This window comes from Scyliorhinus torazame, chromosome 8 (genome assembly GCF_047496885.1).
Source record: "Scyliorhinus torazame isolate Kashiwa2021f chromosome 8, sScyTor2.1, whole genome shotgun sequence".
In the NCBI taxonomy this organism is placed as follows: Eukaryota; Metazoa; Chordata; class Chondrichthyes; order Carcharhiniformes; family Scyliorhinidae; genus Scyliorhinus; species Scyliorhinus torazame.
The window spans coordinates 77,816,702-77,836,781 of NC_092714.1; the positions used below are offsets into that span (position 1 = coordinate 77,816,702).

Genomic DNA, 20,080 nt, shown 5'->3' on the forward strand with positions numbered 1-20,080 from the left:
AACAAAGCAGAGACTTGTATTAGTCCCCTTTTGTGCAGTACACCAACATTTTACAATTTAGGCTTCTAAATACATCTTGTTCTCTAGTCAGGATCCTCGTGGTAAGAAATCAAAACCTAAATCGTTATAAACAGTAACTTCAAAAATTCAGGATGAAGCACGCTGTAGCAACTGAGACAAAGATTTATTTATTGGTTAGTCAGACGGTGTTGAACTGAAGAAGCCAATTTGTGGAATTCATGATTCACTGTCTTCAGACTAACACAACAAATCAGAGAACTATTTAAGGTTTTGTTTTGAGAACAGAATTTTGTTTTCAGGTCACTGAAAGGGGCAACACAGGTGAAGGTGGTAGTCAAGAAGGCATACGCATGCTTGCCTTCATTGGCTGGGGCAGAGAGTATAAAAATTGGCAAGTCATGTTGCAGCTGTATAGAATCTTAGTTAGACCACACTTGGAGTATAGTGTTTAATTCTGGTCGCCACACCACCAGAAGGACGTGGCGGCTTTAGAGAGGGTGCAGAAGAGATTTACCAGGATGTTGCCTGGTATGGAGGGCATTAGCTATGAGGAGAGGTTGAATAAACTCCGTTTGTTTTCCCTGGAATGACGGAGGTTGAGGGGCGACCTGATAGAAGTGTACAAAATTATGAGGAGCATAGACAGAGTGGATAGTCAGAGACTTTTTCCCAGGGTAGAGGGGTCAATTACTAGGGGGCATAGGTTTAAGGGGCAAGGGGCAAGGTTTAGAGGAGATGTACGAGGCAAGTTTTTTTTACACAGAGGGTAGTGGGTGCCTGGAACTCGCTGCCAGAGGAGGAGGTGGGAGCAGAGACGATAGTGACGTTTAAGGGGCATCTTGACAAATACATGAATAGGACGGGAAGAGAGGGATCCGGACCCTGGAAGTGTAGAAGATTTTAGTTTCGACGGGCAGCAAGGTCGGCGCAGGCGTCGAGGGCCGAAGGGCCTGTTCCTGTGCTGTACTTTTCTTTGTTCTTTGTTCAATAGTCAGAGGTGCTTATTTTAAACGCAGGCACCCCAAGGGTGGAGGAAAGATTGTCCATTTTATACTTGGGACTCATTACTGGCAGATCACAGAATGGGGACAAGTCAGATGGAACACACTCCCAGTTGTTGGAGTCAGAAAGAAATTACATGGACATTGGGTGAATTTTTAAATAGGATACCGAAATGTGGCATAAAAATGTCAAATAAATCAATTAGGCACTTTCCAGCCTCCCCCACTTAACATGGAGTTACTTCTGTAAACTTTCACCTCCACGGTCACCCTATTTTTATTTCTATCAATTTATTTTCATTTCTTCCATGAATCCATTTTTCACTCACAATTGCGCACCCCCCCCCCACCGGCCACCCTGGGCCATCTGTTCCCAAGTTGTCCTCCGATGCATTGCTTACTACTGTTTCACTATTAACACATCCTGATCTCTTAATGTGCTACTATCAGCACCTTTCTTAGTCGTTATCATCACCATTTACATTCCCTTTGTCTTTTTGTCTATGACATCTTTGTCAATCTACATCTATCGCTGGCCTTCTCTCTGGCCGCCAATCCTCACCACCACAACTGTATAAATCTCATTCTTTTTTCAGTTCTCTCTAGCTTTGTCAAAGCGTCATCCAGAATAAAAATGTTAGCTCCGTTCTTTCTCCACAGATGCTGTCAGACCTGCTGAGATTGTTCAGCATTTTCTGTTTTTGTTTCAGATTCCAGCATTCATAGTAATTTGCTTTTATTTAAACAAAGCATTGGGTTCATTTCTAGAGGAACAGAATTGAAAAACATAACTTGCGTGGAACTTTGCTAAGACTGCATGGAGTACCCAATTGTCTCTATATAACAAAAATGATATCATCAGACAGAAGAAAGTGTAAAAACAATCTGCAAAGATGATAGCAGAATGCAGGAAAAATTGAACAGGTTGGAGTTCTTTTTTCTAGAAAAGAGATCATAGAATTTACAGTGCAGAAGGAGGCCATTCGGCCCATCGAGTCTGCACCGGCTCTTGGAAAGAGCACCCTACCCAAGGTCTACACCTCCACCCTATCCCCATAACCCAGTAACCCCACCCAGCACTAAGGGCAATTTCGGACACTATGGGCAATTTAGCATGGCCAATCCACCTAACCCGCACATCTTTGGACTGTGGGAGGAAACCGGAGCATGCGGAGGAAACCCACGCACACACGGGGAGGATGTGCAGACTCCGCACAGACAGTGACCCAAGCCGGAATCGAACCTGGGACCCTGGAGCTGTGAAGCATTTGTGCTATCCACAATGCTACCGTGCTGCCCTATGTTGGCTGAGAGATGGCTGAGAGATGACCTGATAGAGGTTTTAAAATTAGGAAGGAGTTTGATTGGGTCAATATAGAGATTTTCCACTTGTATAAATACAAGACAATCACCATCAAATCCATAAAGAATTCAGGCGGAACTATATTCGGACAGCATTTAAGAGGAAGTTAAATAAACACAAGGGAAGAAAAGAACAGAAAGCTATGTTGACCAGGTGAGACAAAGGAAGATGAGGGGAGGTATGTGCGCAATATAATCAACAGCAGAAAAACAGCAGAGTCCTTGCAATATATATTCATGGTACATTGAACTTTCTGAACGTCCAAAAAGAACGAAATACGTTGGATTTTCCTCAGAATAATTTACAATTCTAACATGCAAGTGGAGTTCCTTTAACATTTAATGGAGCCAATTGTACTCGAGCACATTCAGTTAGACACTCAGAAATGGTTATAATGATGCACAATGAATTTAATCCCTCTGTTGGTAAAACCAGTATGCAACTAAGTGTTACAGGTTTTATATTTGTCTTAAATATTCTCTCTTGCAAGACGTGCAATTGTTATTCCCATAAACATTCAGTCTTGAATTGAGTGTATTTATATTGTCAATATCAAATTATTCACAAGGAATGAGCCAGATATAGCATCATTGGCACATGGTGATTTGCAATCTTTCTAGAAATGAATGAAGGTCTGATGCGAACACGTGAATGACAGTAAAGTTATCAATAGATTTTGCTACTGAATTCTACTTCTCTCAAAAAACAAACAATAATAAACTGCACACAGATGTGGGTGGACGTTAAAATATATATATTTTTCGTAGACGCTGGCAAGGCGAGCATTTGTTGCCCATCCCTAATCAGAGTGGCTTGCTAGGCCATTTCAGAGGGCATTCAAGAGTAGACCACATGACTGTGGCTCTGGATTCACATGCCAGCCAGATCAGGTAAGGGTGGCAGTCTTCCCTTCCTAAAGGACATCAGTGAACCAGATAGATTTTTAAGACAAACAATGGTTTCATAGTCATCATTAGACTTTTTAGATCATATTTTTATTCAATTCAAATTCCACCATGGTGATAGCTGAACTTGAGTCCCCAGGGTCTCTGAATTACTTGTCCTGTGACAATAAAAGTACAGAACCACCACTCCTAATTGCATACATGCCTTTGTATAAAGAACAAAACAGGACAGCAACACAGCAACAGGCTCTTCGGCCCTCCAAGCCTGTACCGGTCATGATACCACCCTTGGCCCAAACCCTCAGTACTTCCTTATGCTGTATCCCCCTATACCCATCCTATGCATGTATAAAGAACATCTTGCTTGCTAGAAGTGGGCAGCATGGTAGCAGTGGTTAGCACTGTTGCCTCACAGCGCCAGGGTCCCAGGTTTCATTCTTGCTTGGGTCACTGTCTGTGCGGAGAATGCATGTTCTCCCCGTGACTGCGTGGGTTTCCTCCAGGTGCTCCGGTTTCCTCCCAGAAGTCCTGAAAGACATGCTTGTTAGGTGAATTGGACATTCTGAATTCTCCCCCGATGTACCCAAACAGGCGCCAGAGTGTGGCGACTAGGGGATTTTCACAGTAACGTCATTGCAGTGTTAATGTAAGCCTACTTGTGACAATAATAAAGATTATTATTATCAGATGGGTTCCAGATGCTGGCACCTTGGCTTCCAGGACCGATGCCACATCTCAATCTCCTGTTCAAAAATTCACCATTTATTTATTTCCTGTTTCCAACAAGTGAGAGGGTTTTACCATTGGACTAGTTCCCTGATCTGAGTTTTGCCAGTGATTAGCGCAAAGTACAAAACAAACTACTTCTCCCTGGCGGGGTCTATATCTTAGAGAAACACCTCTGGCTATTCTCAAAATGAAGCCGGAGATAGTTCTGTGATTTATGTTAGTCTGAAGACAACGAATCATGATTTCCACAAAATAGCTTCGTCAGTTTAACAGAATGTCTGACCAACTCAGTTGCTACAGCCTGCACCTTCTTGAACTTGCAAAATTACAGTTTTAGAACATAAAATCTAAGCATAAATCATGGAGATTTAATGTGCAAACTGAGTAAATGCTTTGCAATAAATTCTGAGAGGGGGCGGTGGGGGGAGTAGTTATGCAGGTGGTGTCTTCTGTTGCATCTGTTTGGATGTTACAACCTTCCATGTTAGCACTTCCAACAGGTCTTCCCTTTTCCTCAGCCAAGGATCCGCCAACCTTGGTTGAGACACCCTTGATTGTGTCATTCCATCTTCCACACTACTGTTCTTATTCCTTCCAGTCCCTCACAGAATCATGGTAGGGACCCTCTCCTGCTCACCTCGCACATTCCCAGCCTCCTTATTCAATGGATCATCCTCTGTCATTCCACACCTCTAGCATGATGCCAGCACCAAACAGTTCTACCCCTTCCCTTTCAGCATTCTGAAGAACCATTCCCTGGTCCACTCCTCAGTCATTCCACGACACCCCCTTCCTTTCTTCAGGCACTGTTCCATAAAAACACAACACCTGCCCCTTTGCCTCCTCTCTTTCCACTATACAAGAACCTAAATACATCTTGCAGATAAAATGGATTTACATGTACTTCTTTCAAATTAGAATGTTGTATTTTGCAGTTCACAATGTGGCCTCCTTTACATGAGGAAGGACAAATGCAGAGTCAGTAATTGCCTTCCAAGAAGACAGGAGAATGGGGATGAGGAGAAGGCAGGAGAATGGGGATGAGGAAAATGTCAACCATGATGGAATGGCAGATGGGCCAAGTGGCCTAATTCTGTTATGTCTTATGGTCTTACAAAACACCACCATTCAGCCCCAAGTGGAACCCTGAGCTTCCTGGTTCCAGCATTTTCTGCTTTTACTTCAGCAATTAAAAAAAATATATATATATTTTTCCAATTAAGGGGCAATTTAGCATGCGCAATCCATCTACCCTGCACATCTTTGGATTGTGGGGGTGAAACCCACACAAACATGGGTAGAATGTGCGAATTCCACACGGACAGTGACCCAGGGCTGGGATTCGAACCCAGGTCCTCAGCGCTGTAGTCCCAGTGCTAACCACTGCGCCACCGTGCTACCCTGTGCAATTTTTAAAAAAATCTGCAAAGAAATTGTGTTTATGCAAACAAGTCAGAATTAGGAAGTTATTTTTGGCAGCTTTGGAAATATTGAATAAATACATTTCATCCATCTATAAATTTGACTGGTGCATTTCAAAGAATGAATGTTGGCACATCAGGCTCTAACGAAGGGCTTTGGACCCAAAACGTTCAGCTTACCTAGATGTTGCCTAACCTGCTGAATTCTTTCAGTATTTTCTGCTCACGGGAGTATATGGAAAGAGGTAGATGAAGTGAGAGATCTTGGTGCGCAAGTGCACAGGTTCCTAAGGATAGCAGCACAGGCAGCTAAAGTTGCAAAAAGGCACTTGGAATGCTCTTCTTCATAGGCAGAGGTATAGAATACAAAAGTAGTGATATAATGATGGAAATGTATAAGACACTGGTGAGGGCACAACTGGAGCAGTGTGCACAGTTCTGGTCACCACATTACAGGAAGCATGCAATTGCTCTGGAGAGAGTGCAGAGAAGATTTATTAGAATGTTGCCAGGGCTGGAGAACTGTAGCTACAAAGAGTTTGGAGAGGGTGTGGTTTTCCTTGGAACATAGAAGGCCGAGGGGTGACATAATTGAATGATACAAAATTGTGATGGCTAGAGATAGAGTAGACAGGAGGATCCAGTTTCTCTTGGCAGAAATTTCAAAAACCAGGGGTCATAGATTCAAACGAAGTGTCAGAAGGATTAGAAGGGACATGAAGAAAAACTTTTTGATGCAGCGGGTGTGGGTGTCTGGAATTTATTGACTGGGTTGGTGGTGGAGGCAGTGACCTAAGCTTTTAAAGAACACCTGGATCTGCACCTTAAAAGTGTTGTAAACTGCAGGACTATGGGCCATGTGCAGGAAGTTAGGTTTAGGAATGGCACATGGGTGTCTTTGGGTCAGCATGGACAACATGGGCCAAACGGCCCCCTTCTGTGCTGTATCATTTCTATGATTCTAATTCCAGCAATTGCAGGATTGTGCAACTCATATCTTTACTGATTTTTTTTCATTAAGTAGTCCTCTTTCTCCCCACCAGATTGCATGCCCCCCCAGAAAGTAATTTCCACACCTGCCAGAGGAGTTCACTGAGCACAGTGGAAGAGAACTGTGGATTTTCCCAGCAACAGAAGCGAAGTAGTTTGATGGTTTCTTCAGAATTGCTGCAGTCTTCAATAATTTTTTTCACGTAACTAGTTCGTACAAACAGGATGTCTGCCACACTCTGCTGGATAGTCATTATAGGTTGGGACAAGTTAGGATCACCATAGGGATTTGATAAGGGTGGATTTCCTGAAAAGAAACAACATTGTTTATTACATTTCGGTCTTTAAAAATTTGTGACAATTTTAAAAAAACGTAATTTCTACGGCATAAATGAGTAAGCTTTCAAATTTGACCATTACTCCCTCCCAGAGACAATTTAAACTACCACCACCCCTCCTCCCAAGAATGCGCATTTTCCTTCAAAACAAAGGTTTGGAAGGACTGCGGGTAGACAACTACACAATGCTAATGGGTGTACTTTGGCCATTGCAACACGTTTGGGATTACGTTTGGGATTTACTCTATTCTTTCATCTCTAATCCAACATCAGCAAGTTATCAATTTTTGCAATGGATTTTCATTTCATACATAATGCTTGTACACTGCATGACAAACTGATACACATGAACCTTTTCTTGAAAGGTGCCATCTTTTATCCCACCAGTACACTAATTTCTACTACAGTATGGTGGGTTGCTAAATTGGGACTTCAAATGTCACTACTGTCACACACGCATGTATCGCAGATTTGTTTAGCAACATAGTACATGGAAAATATTCTGCACAACACAACAATCTAAACATTTATCAGCTTTAAATGCACACATCTTTCTTAAAATAAATTTGGAGTACCAATTATTATTTTTTTCCAATTAAGGGGCAATTTAGCGTGGCCAATCGACCTAACCTGGATATCTTTGGGTTGTGGGGGTGAAGCCGACGCAGAGAGAAGATATTTTTCTGCATTATCAGATATTTTTTCATTTCACTCACAAATGTCCAGGTTTGAAAAATCCACATTTCTTACCATTAATTGAGGACTGCATGCGTGATGATACATCACAGCAACGAACTAACTGTGACACCACAGCGTAGAGTTTACCCAGTTCAGCATACTGGTATTTGATGGGTGGTCCTGGGCCTTCATCCAAAGCTACAAGCATAAACGTGGCAGGCACGTTCAGTTTTAGTAACTGCGTCTTCTCAGCCACACCTAGTGAAAAGAAATAATGAAAAGAATTATAACTTGAGGTACAATTATCATCAGCAAAATACACCCCTACCAATCATCTCTCCCTCAGGTTATGATATTTCTGATGATGTAGCTTTGCTGAGCTCCTTATCAACTGACCAATACTCCGATTCACTTGGACCACTTCTAGGATAGCACCAAGCTCTTCAGCATCTTTGAGCTGTCCATACAGCTTTCAAGGTTTTGGATTGTTTTAGCCAGCTTGCACAGTAAGAGCTCCTGTTGCCTTTTCTGCCAAACAGAACTGATTGAGCGCTTCCTGACAGTGATTGTTTCTTCTCCTCGTGAACTCCCTTGGATTCTTTCATGTATCCATTTGCTTTTCTTTGTTCTTGTATCTGAGCATTGATCGCATTCAACCTCCAGTTCCTCTGCTTGTAACTGTCCTCTGTGTCTGCCAGCCATAAGGCTTTCTTCTGAACTTCATTCCTGTTGGTACTCTTTCAAAGTCTATGGTTGTCAGGTCACATGGACCTGCAATTCTTATCAAGGAAAAATACAATTGATCCCCTTACAACTGATGCAAAGTCTGACAACCATAATCAACACCATAATCCCAGCCAAGCTCATATCAAAGCTCCAAAACCTACGATTTGGCTCCTCACTCTGCAACTGGATCCTTGGCTTTCTAACCCACAGACCACAATCAGTAAGAATAAACAACACCACCTCCTCCACGACAGTACTCAATACCTGGGCCCCACAAGGCTGCGTACTTACCCCCCTACTATACTCCCTGTTCACACACGACTGCGTGGCAAAATTTGTTCCAACTCCAACTACAAGTTTGCTGATGATACGACCATAGTGGGCCGGATCTCGAATAATGATGAGTCAGAATACAGGAGGGAGATTAAGAACCTAGTGGAGTGGAGCAGCGACAACAATCTATTCCTCAATGCCAGTAAAACTAAAGAGCTGGTCATTGACTTCAGAAAGCAAAGTACTGCACACACCCCCATCAGCAACAATGGGGCCGAGGGGGAGATGGTTAGTCGTTTCAAATTCCCAGGGATACACATCTCCAAAAATCTGTCCTGGTCCTCCCACGCCGACGCTACCACCAAGAAAGCACAACAGCGCTTATACTTCCTCAGGAAACTATCTATCACACAAACCTGCCTCCCATCCATTGACTCCATCTACGCCTCCCACTGCCTGGGGAAAGCGGGCAGCATAATCAAAGACCCCTCCCACCAAGAAAGCACAACAGCACCTATACTGCCTCAGGAAACTAAGGAAATTCAGCATGTCCACATTAACTCTTACCAACTTTTACAAATGCATCATAGAAAGCATCCTATCTGGCTGCATCACAGTCGTGAACACAGCCCAGTCCATCACACAAACCTGCCTCCCATCTATTGACTCCATCTACACCTCCTGCTGCCTGGGGAAAGCGGGCAGCATAATCAAAGACCCCTCCCACCCGGCTTACTCACTCTTCCAACTTCCTCCATCGGACAGGAGACACAAAAGTCTGAGAGCGCGCACAAACATACTCAAAAACAGCTTCTTCCCCGCTGTTACCAGACTCCTAAACAACTCTCCTATGGACTGATCTCATTTTGTTGTTAAAATTTAAAGTACCCAATTTTTTTTTTTTCCAATTAAGGGACAATTTAGTGTGGCCAATCCACCTAACCTGCACATCTTTGGGTTGTGGGGTTGAAACACACGCAGACATGGGCAGAATGTGCAAACTCCACATGGACAGTGACCCAGGGCCGGGATTTGAACCCGGGTCCTCAGCGCCGCAGCACCACATGCCGCCCCGGACTGACCTCATTAACACTACACGCTTGTATGCTTCACCCAATGCCAGTGTTATGTAGTTACATTGTGTACCCTGAGTTGCCCTATTATGTATTTTCTTTTATTTCCTTTTCTTTTCATGTACTTAATGATCTGTTGAGCTGTTCACAGAAAAATACTTTTCACTGTAACTTCTTCCATGTGACAATAAATAAAATCAAAATCAAGTCCTTTTCAATCATTCTTAAAAAAGTTACAGATTTCACAGACCTATTTAAAGCAATTACAAACTTTCCTTACTGCACTTCTTCAGGATGAAAAGACTTCACAGAAGTATGACACAGATGATCCCGTACAAGTAAATTTTTAATTGGATGCCCGTTGCCCTGGAATTTGCCTTCCTGTCTCGTTTTTTTGTGCATGGACTTTCCTGGGACACTACTTCTCCCGGATTCTGACGGGTAGTGACTGAGGAGGCTGCTCATTTTCCTTTTGCCACTGCCCGAGCATCTTTAGCAACTGTGCATGACACTGTTGCACATGCACAGTCCAGATGCCACATAGGCAGCCATGGGGGAGCAGGGCCAATTGTCGGCACTATATGTCTGGGAGCAGTGCAAAGCTTCAAGACAGTAGCAGTCTCAGCAATGATGGGGTTGAGAAGGCAGACTGTAAGTATCTATGCACAAAGTTTTGATGGCATAGATTATCAGAGCATTTGGGTCTCCTCGACCCCATCAATGCTGTGAACATTGCTCTCTTAAAAGCTCCTAGCCCTTGAGGTTGCATCAGTACCACCCTCAACCCTACCTATGCTCTTGGCTGCACCCTAGACCCCCACAAAAGTGTTCCTTTTTCTCCCCGCTCAGAGTTGGTCAACCTGAATTCAGAAAGGTTCCCCATTCACTGGTTTGACTTAAAATTAGGCAGGAATTCAATTACATGAAAATAGATGAATTTGATCAGGAAATTTCTGAACCTGTACAATGGTTAAAATAGTTCAGTGATAAATCAAATCCATTAGATTTTTAAACAGTGAATAATGGGTGGCATGGTAGCACAGTGGTTAGCACGGTTGCTTCACAGCGCCAGGGTTCCGGGTTCAATTCCCGGCTTGGGTCACTGTCTGTGCGGAGTCTGCACTTTCTCCCCGTGTCTGCGTGGGTTTCCTCCGGGTGCTCCGGTTTCCTCCCGCAAGTCCCGAAAGACGTGCTTGTTAGGTGAATTGGACATTCTGAATTCTCCCCCCAGTGTACCCGAATAGGCGCCAGAGTGGCAGTTCAAATCGGAGAGTTTAAATTTTATTTTTTTATTATCAGTGTCCAGTGCATTAACTCTGGTTATCGATTCTACCATGAAGCTATCCCGCAGCGTAAACTGAATTTTCACAGTAACTTCATTGCAGTGTTAATGTAAGCCTAATTGTGACAATAATAAAGATTATAAAAAATAAGTTATATGTTTAGCCAAATATTGTACATCTGGAGGTGCTCTTTAAACTATACAATTACATCAATGCATAAAAACAGACGAGTTAGGTGTAGTACGGCGATTGGCCCTTCGAGCCTGCTCCGCCATTCAATAAGATTATGGATGATCTGATTGTAACCTCAACCTCACCTTCCTGCCGACCTCCAATAATCTTTCACCCCTTGTTAACGAAGAATCTATCTCGCCCCGCCTTAAAAACATTAAAAGATCCTGCTTCCACTGCCTTTTGAGGAAGAGAGTTCCAAAGGCCCACAAACCTTCAGAGAATTTTTTTTTCCTCACCGGTCTCAAATGAGCAGCCCCTTATTTAAAAAAATGATTATTAAAAAAAATTTGTTGGTAACAAACATACTTTCAACAGTATCAACACAGAAAGCGGATGTTACATAATTCAATATAATAAAAACACAACCAACCACATAAATCCCACCCAAGAGAGAAACACCTTTTTCCCCCAATGATAAGAACCCCCCCCCCACCCACAACAGCCGATGATGACTAATTCTTTAAAGTAGGAAATGAATGGCTGTCACCTCAGGTAGAACCCCTCAACTTACACCCTACAACGGTGTCTTGACCTTCTCCAGATATAAAAATTCCACAAGGGCACCCTATCAGACCGAGACACTGGGCTGAGTAAGAGATATCCATTTACATAATTTGCGTCTTGGTTATTAATAAAGCAAAGGTGAGAACATACGCCGTCACCACCATCTGCATCACCATCCCCGGTGAGTCCGATCCCCCAAAAATGGCCACCAAAGGACAAGGCTATGATAAGAATCGCTGATATGGTGTTAAAGGAGATGACCCAAAAGCTTACCACCTTGGGACATGACCAAAACATATGGGTGTGATTAGTTGGCCCCAGAGAACACCGCTCACACCTGTCCTCCATTCCTGAAAAGAAACCATGCATTCTCCCTTGGGTAGGTGAGCCCCATGTACCACCTTGAGCTGAATTAGGCCAACTTGTGCACAGGAGGATGTGGAGTTTACTCTGGCAAAGGGCCTCACATCACGCGTCTGCATCTAAAGTAGGTCCCAGTTCCCCCTCCCATTTTGCTCACATTTCACCCAGTGGGGGGCTACCTCTGTTGATAGGATTTTTCCACAGCTACCTGAAATGCTACCCCACCCCCCTCCCCCACCAGACCCTGCTAGTGATAGGACCCTTTTCAACAAGGGGGGTTGTAGAGCCAAGGGAAATGTTGCAAAAGTCTTTTGGGCAAAACCATGTATTGAGGTAACAGAACAAGTCCACCCTTGAAAGTTGAAGCTTTGCTGATTGCTCCTCCAAACGAGCAAGCCATCCCTCCACCAACAAATCCAACAAGGCCATTGCCAAAGTTGTTAAACTGGAGCCCCGACAAGAGCTCACCTCACCTGTCCAGATATGGAGCTCGGCTCCCCAGAGCACTCCAGCACCGTCTCGATGTTGGGATGTTCAGCAGTATAAAAGTAAGTTGGGCAACGCTATTAGTCGGGATTCTCCGGTCGGTGACGCCAAAATCGCATTCGCCGAAGAATACCCGTTTCCGACCAAATCGGGGGCGGCGCAGCTTTTGCGATGCTCCACTCCCTCCAAAGTGGCGGACTCGCAGAGTACGCCACGTGCCGTATCGACGGCCTCAGACGTTTCCGGAGGCCCACCTCCCGATGCTCCGCACCCGACCGGCCAAGTTCCCGACTCTCATGGTCTCAGCCGTCGGGAACTCGGCGTGGCAGCTGTGGACTCAGTCCAGCGCCTCCACAGTCGGGGGAGGGCCGATCTGCGGGCATGGGGGACTTTGTCAGGCATTGGACGCACTGTTGGGGGGTGCCTGGGGCTCGTGATTTGGCCAAAGGGGACGCAATTACGTACGTCGGGTCAGCGCGCAGCCATCGCCATGTTGCCCGGCTCAGCCGCTGCAGGCCTCCGCCGTGCGCAGCCATGGACCCGGCAATTCTCTGGGCCATTTCAGCAGCTAAAGCCGGGTGCTCGACGCTGCTCGGATGCTAGCCCCCAGCCAAATGGAGGATAGGTGGCCATTTTGCGCCGTATTTTCAGGCGTAAAATGCCACCGTTCCCACACCGGTGTTGCCTCACAATCGGAGAATCCAGCCCAATGTGCTCCCAGCTTGAAGAGATGAGGTCATTGCTGCGTGGAGCTCAGAAAGGCAAAGAGTTTGGGGAAGCTTTGAGAGAGAGAGGAGCTGAGTTTTGACCTGCCTGAATCCACAATTCTTTCCAAGTCGGACGATTAAAAAAAATATATATATATTTTAAAAGCAGAGCAGCCTTGTCTGAAGACAAGAAAGTGGCTGACGCAACCTAGTTGAAACAACTATTTGAAGACATTAAGCCAGAGTCTGAAGGGGCTCCAACTGGAGCTAAATCTGTTTCATTATGCAAGTATCACTCTATGTCCTGCTAAATTTAAGCTGGATTAAGAGCTGTATGTTTATTTTCTTGTTGTTTAATGGAAAATTGTACAGTTGTGTTCAGAGGTAATTGTAAGCTGTCCTTTTTGGGTGTGAAGTTAAAAGTTTAATATTGTATTCATAATAAAGTTTTGTTTTAGAAACACCAAAGCCCTATTTTTTCATGCAATCACTCCTGGGACGAATCTTTCTTTCTGCACAATCTTAAAATAAACTAAAATAATATTGGGGTTTTGGTCCAGTATCCTAACCACTATTGGGGTCTGGTCTGGAATCGTAATAGGATTCTTGGGGTTTTCCCCACACATATGAAGGAGGCCACTCATTTACTAATCCTCGCAAAAAAAGATTTAGGGAGAAAAATCTTGAGACACCGAAAAATAAATAAAAACCGTGGGAGGATATTCATTTTTATAGCTTGGTTCCTGCCCAAGGACTGCAAGTCAGATCTCACCCTGCTCGCCAGACTAGTGTAATTCAATCAATGGAGCAATGGCCAATCATGGGCCACCCGGATATCCAGATAATGAAAACTATCTCTGGCAAGGCGAATAGATAATACCTCCAGATTGGCTCTGCTTCCCAGGTTGGTTAACCGGAAAATGTTCACTCTTTTCCAGGTTCAGTTTGTACCCAGAAAAGGAGCCAAAGCTACTGATTAGTTTGATTATTTCATCCAGAGAGGCTCGATCTGTACAGAGAAGTAGCCGCCATACAAGGACACCCCAAGTCTCTCCACGCCCCCCCCCCCCCCCCCCCCCCCCCGCCCCCCCGGCCTTCTATTTACCCAAAGATCTCAGCACCATGGCCAAAGGTTCCATTACCAATGCAAACAGGAGTGACGACAAGAGGTTACCCCAAGTCAATAAAAAATACCCCAAGTTCGAAGCATTGGTGCGTACATTGGCCATTGGCCACAGGGGCCCTATACAGCAGCCAAACCCACAAAACGAACTTCAGCCCAAGACCAAATTTTGCAAGGGCCTCAGACAGGTATTCCCACTCTACCGTATTGACTGCCTTCTCGGCATCCACGGACACAATTAGTTCCACAAATTCCATGTGAAGGAGAAGGTTCTGAAATGGCAAAACAAAAGCATGAGGTGAAGTGGGAAGGAGCTGGTATTCGTACAGACCAAGACTTAACTGTGGAGCTGGTGAGAAGGCAAGTGGAACAATGGTGTAAGGTTCAGCGTAGTCTACCCGGTGAAGTTGAAGGTGACCTATAATTCAAGGGACTTCTACTTTGAGATGGTGGAAGCAGCAGAGGCGTTTGTGTAGGCTGAAGGACTGAGGTTAAAATGAGAAATGGGTTTGATTCCAGGCTGAAGGAAGGGGGAATGAAACACTGTACAGCCTTATCTCATGTTTCAGGTTGTGTTTTTATTTGTGGGGGGGACAGTTGGGGGTATGGTTTTTGATGTTGGCTGATGGAGAAGGGTAGTGTACCTTCTGCTATGGATTACAGTGGGTGAGAGAATATTGGACTTTGGGGTAATGGTGGTTTTTCTGGGGCGTGGTCTTTGCGCACTGGTTATGTTTTAGAGTGTCTTTGTTTTCCAGAGATTGGTTCACGGTGGAAGGGGCTGGGAGGAGGGGGGCCTGGGTAGGGGCCTCCACACTAGCAAGTGAAAGTTGGCAAGTGAACAGGAATGTGGTGGGGGGAGGGGCCACAGTCATGGGACCTGGTTGAACAGGTTTCGAGGGCCTCAGAGGTGTGAAAGGTTGGGGGGGATGTGATCGATTATGGGAGAGGTGTTTTCAAGAGGAAATGGATGGGGGAATTCTGAACAAAGCAGGACAGGAACAGGCCCTTCGGCCCTCCAAGCCTGTACCGGTCCTGAAATCAACCTTTGCCAATACCCTCAGCACTCCCTTGTGCCTTATCCCTCTGTACCCATCCTATCTGTATTTGTCAAGATGCCTTTTGAACCCCGTTAATGTGTCTGCTTCCACAACCTTCCCCGGCAACGCATTCCAGGCACTCACCACCCTCTGCGTAAAAAACCTGCCTCGCACATCTCCTCTAAACTTTCCCCCACGGACTTTAAACCTATGCCCTTTGGTGACTGACCCCTCCACCCTGGGAAAGAATGCCTCCCCATCCACTCTACCCATGCCCCTCAATCTTGTAGACCTCTATCAGGTCACCCCGCAACCTCGGTCTTTCTAATGAAAACTGTCAAGTATATTCAGCCTCTCCACATAGCTAACACCCTCCAGACCAGGCGCATCCTGGTAAACCTCGTCTGCACCCTCTCCAAAGCCTCCACAAACTTCTGGTAATGTGACGACCAGAATTGTGCGCAATATTCCAAGTGCGGTCGTACCAAGGTTCTATACAACGGTAGCATGACTTGCCAGTTTTTATACTTGATGCCCCATCCAATGAAGGCAAGCGTTCCATATGCTTTCCTGAGGGGAGGGGGTTCAACGTCAACGAAAGGACAGGGCGGGTTAGGCCCATTGGGCAGGGCCTGGAGTTACGATGATGGTGGACAGGAGGGGCGGGGTGGTGAGAGACCCCAGTCAGGATAATAACATGGAACGTGAGGTGGTTAGGGGGACCAGTGAACAGGGCAAGGATATTTGCACATTTAGTGTCTAAAGGCCGACGTGGTGATGCTGCAGGAGACCCACCGAGGCTTGGGAAGGGTTGGGTGATTGGTGGACAAGAGGGTGAGGTTTCAATTGGAGAAGGTGGTGGTGGACCTGGGGGCTAAGTATGTGATTGTGACGGGCATTAAGAGGGGCAATTGGTGGCACTGCCATCATGCTAAGGAGCTTGGGGTTGTGGAAGGGGATAGTGGGGGGAAACTGCCATTTCGTCTGGCAGCAACCCACTTTAGGTACTTGGGGGTGTAGGTGGCACAGGATTGGGGTGGGCTCCGAAGGTATAATTTCACTAGTTTGATGGGGAGGATGAAGGCCGATTTGGCAAGGTAGGACAATCCCTCTGTCATTGGCGGGCCGGGTGCAGGCAGTCAAAATGAATGTGCTACTGCAATTTCTGTTCCTATTTCAGTGCCTACCGGTTTTCCTGCCGGTCTTCCTACCAAAATCCTTCTTAAAGGAAGTGGACAAATTGGTCACCTTGTTTATTTTTTTGGGGTGTGGGGGTGTGAAGTAGCCAGGATTAGAGGGTGGTTTTGCAGAGTGGGCGATAGGCGGATGGGTGGCTAGGCCTCCCAAACTTACAGTACTATTACTGGGCGGCGAATATGGAGGTGGTGCGGTGATGAGCTAAGGAGGGAGGACCCGATGGGTTGAGATGGAGGAGTGCTCGTCTAGGATGTTGGGGCTGCAAGCGCTGGCAACAGCGCCAATCCCGATGGCACCGGTTAAGTATTCGGTGAGTCCGGTGGTGGTGGCCATATTGAAGATCTGGGGCTGTCGAGGCAACAGTTTAAGCGAGGGGCCAGGTCAGTGGGGATGCCAATAAGGAGGAAATCATGGGTTCGAGCTGCGGGGTATGGACACGAGGCTTCGGAGATGGGACGGTGGGAGGAATTAAAGAAATGAAGGATCGGTTTTTTGGGGAGTTGGAAGAGAAGTACAGGATACAGGGAGAAGGGTTTTGATACCTACAGCTTCGAGATTTTGCTCGTTGGCGAGTCTTGTTGGGGTGGAGGTCAGCTTCTCCACGCGCGATGTGGCAGGGGGACCTGATGGAGTTTAACCTTGGAGAAGGTGAAGTTTGAGTTGAGGGGGGTGAAGGAGGGGTTGTACAATTCTTGGGGTTTGTTTAATATGCACTTTTGAGAGTAGGTTGCCGTGGGATGCTGGGGAGGGGGGGGGGGGGGGGGGAGGAGGAGAAGAGAGGGAGCGGGAAATTGCTTTCTTCCTTTTTTGTTTTATGAGTCCATGTTTTATATTGTTGGGTTTGTTCTGTTTTTGTTCTTTCTTTGTATGGCGAAAATGAAGAAAATATGGTGAACAAGAATATTTTAAAAAATAACTCAAAAGCCGCATTGACTTAACTCGGGACAAAAACCAATCTGTCGCACGAGTTATTAATCTGTATAATCTTCCGGGAAGCTGCCTGCCACCTCAGCTGGTGGGCTAGGAGATGGCCGGCCTTCTCCGCATACTTGTAAAATAGCCCCCTCGAGGGCTAAAGTTGGCTCACCGCCTTCCCTGCAGACAACAGATCAAATTCCGTTTGCAGCAGCTTCCTGTTCGCCAGCAACTCCGGGGCAGTAGAGCAGTAGAGAGAGAGAGAGATAGGAGGAAGTACAGGGCCTGATGGTCTGAGGAAGTACAGAATGGCATTAAATTGATGCAAACAGGTAAAGACCCCGGCCCTGATGCGACGGCGATCTGTTTCAAGAATTGCACCCACCAGTCGCTGCCGCTCCACCCTCACAGTCCTATCCAAATACAGCTCTGCCCTCCAACAACCCGCTTAAGGGCTTCCCACAGTGTGGAGGAAGAGAGAGTCGTTCCATTGAACCTAATGTACTCCTTGATGATTGTGGACACATGCTCACAAAACCCAATATCCGCTAACAATCTAACCACCACGGCGGACGCTGACTAGGATCTGTCGCCAAGATGAAGTCCACAAAATGTGGAGCATGGTCAGAGATTACAATTGCCGAGTACTTCGCCCTCCTCACCCAAAGTAGAAGGGATATACCCAAGAGGAAGAGGTCAATCCTGGAATAAAACTTGTTCACATGGGAGAAGAAAATTCCTTATCACTTGGGTGCAAAAACCACCACTGCTTTGCTGCCTCCAGCTGCTCCACAAAGGCCAGAAGGGACTTCACTACCCCTCAGTGGGCCAATGATTTAGGCCTAGGTCAATCCAGCTTAGGATCCAGTACACAGTTGAAGTCCCCTCCAAACACCAGTTGGTCAGTGTCCAGATCAGGAATGGAGGCCAACAGTCTCCCCACAAATTGTTCCAATTTGGCACATAGACATTTACCTGTACCACTGAAGTACCCGCCAAAGACCCATTGACCATCACAAATCTGCCATTAGGATCCGCCATGGTCTCAGTGGCCGGAAAAAGAACCCATCGCTACAACTTAGTTGCCAACTAAGCCCGAATGAAACACTTGGCTCACCCACCCCTCCAGCAGTCTTGTCTAGTTTTCTACCCACAAGTAGAAAGTGAGTTTCCAGCAAAAACACCACATTCTTTAGGTGAGCAAAAACGCTTGATCTTTTTACCGGGCCACCGAACCCTTTGGTTCCAGGTGACCCCCCCCTTCATCCTGGAGTTAGTCATTCCCACCACAAGGGATTATCAAGTACCTACTCGAAAAATACAGGCCAAAGGCCCACCCAAGATGGCCACTAAACCCACCCTCAGAGTGAAACAAAGAAAATCCAATAGTCACCATCAGCAAACCAACCCCTCCCCCGAACATACATATTGAAACTGTACGTATGAGCAAAACCACTCCCTCCAAGTCCCAACCACACACACCGATGCTCAGCTCATCGAACCAAGTATTATGGGCCAGGGTTTAGAGAACCCTAAAGTATATCATGGAGTTCACCTGACCCACAACTTTTAATAGATTTTGGTTATGGGGAGCACAAAGATCCACTTTACAGGTGTGATGCAACAGAGAACTAAAAATGTTTTTAAACAAAAACAATGTTTATTCTATGAATCCAGTTAACATTTGATAAACACACCGTAAACAGTTTATCAACTACCAACCCTGACCCCCCCCCCCCCCCGCAAAAGATACAGTGCTAATAGACAACACTTAATAACTTCCCAAACAACATCCACAAGTTAAAACCTTTTTAAACAAAGGCAGCAGGTTTAAATTCTCTGCAGAAACAGGTATTACTTTGAAATCATCAATGAGCTGAAGACATTCTTTAGCTTGTAGTGAGAGATCATTACACAGTTGCTTGCTTTGAATGCAGCTCTCCAACTCTGAAACTGAAACCAAAAACACACTGCAGCTCCCAGCTCAAAACGAAAGTGAAAGACAGACAGCCCAGCTCCACCCACACACTGACATCACTGCAGCTATTTGATAAACACCCATTTCTTAAATGTACATCCACATGACACAAGGGAAACTGGTTCGACGGCTGCAGCTCCCCCCCCCCATCTCACAACTGTTAGCTAGCTAAATTTAATGCTAGCGGGGCAGTCATAGAACAGTACCCCTACAAAACTGAATTCCTAACAGGGGCTATATAATTCCAACTATAATACATTATACAGCACTTTTCACAGTAGTTAGCTCCCCACCAATAAACATATCACAAGTGAAGCAAAACTCTCCATCTTCCCCAAAAACATAAATGCAGGAATTTACTATCAGATATCAACAAGTGTATACAGGATACCCCAACACTCTTCTGAACCCACAGCAGTCAAAGACCACAGATAGCACAGTTAACTAGAACCAGGTCCATGCCTGTTAACGAAGGTGTCTGCCTTCTCCGGTGCAAAGTAAAAGGTCTTTGATTAATAGGTGACATGCAGCCTTGTCGGACACACCACTGCAAACCCAAATCCCTTTTGTACAAGACGACATTAACCTTGTTAAAGGCTGCCTGCTTTAGCGTCAGTTCAGTTCCAACATCCTCGTAGATCCGAACAAGATTGCCCTCCCACTTCGAATCTCTATGTTCCTTGGCCCACTTCAGGACACGCTCCTTCTCCTGGAACTATGAAAGTGAACCAT

General features: G+C 45.6%; 1 protein-coding gene across 2 annotated transcripts in view; it reads right to left on the minus strand.

The window, feature by feature from the left end:
• usp9 (ubiquitin specific peptidase 9) overlaps window positions 1-20,080 on the minus strand; it is a 442,510-nt gene that overhangs the window by 41,071 nt on the left and 381,359 nt on the right. For both annotated transcript variants that reach the window (XM_072513863.1, XM_072513864.1), the window contains exons 39-40: window positions 7,519-7,704; window positions 6,517-6,737 (exon numbers count right to left, since the gene is read on the minus strand). In XM_072513863.1, the coding sequence (XP_072369964.1) occupies window positions 6,517-6,737; window positions 7,519-7,704 (407 nt within the window). The remainder of the gene's footprint in view (window positions 1-6,516; window positions 6,738-7,518; window positions 7,705-20,080) is intronic.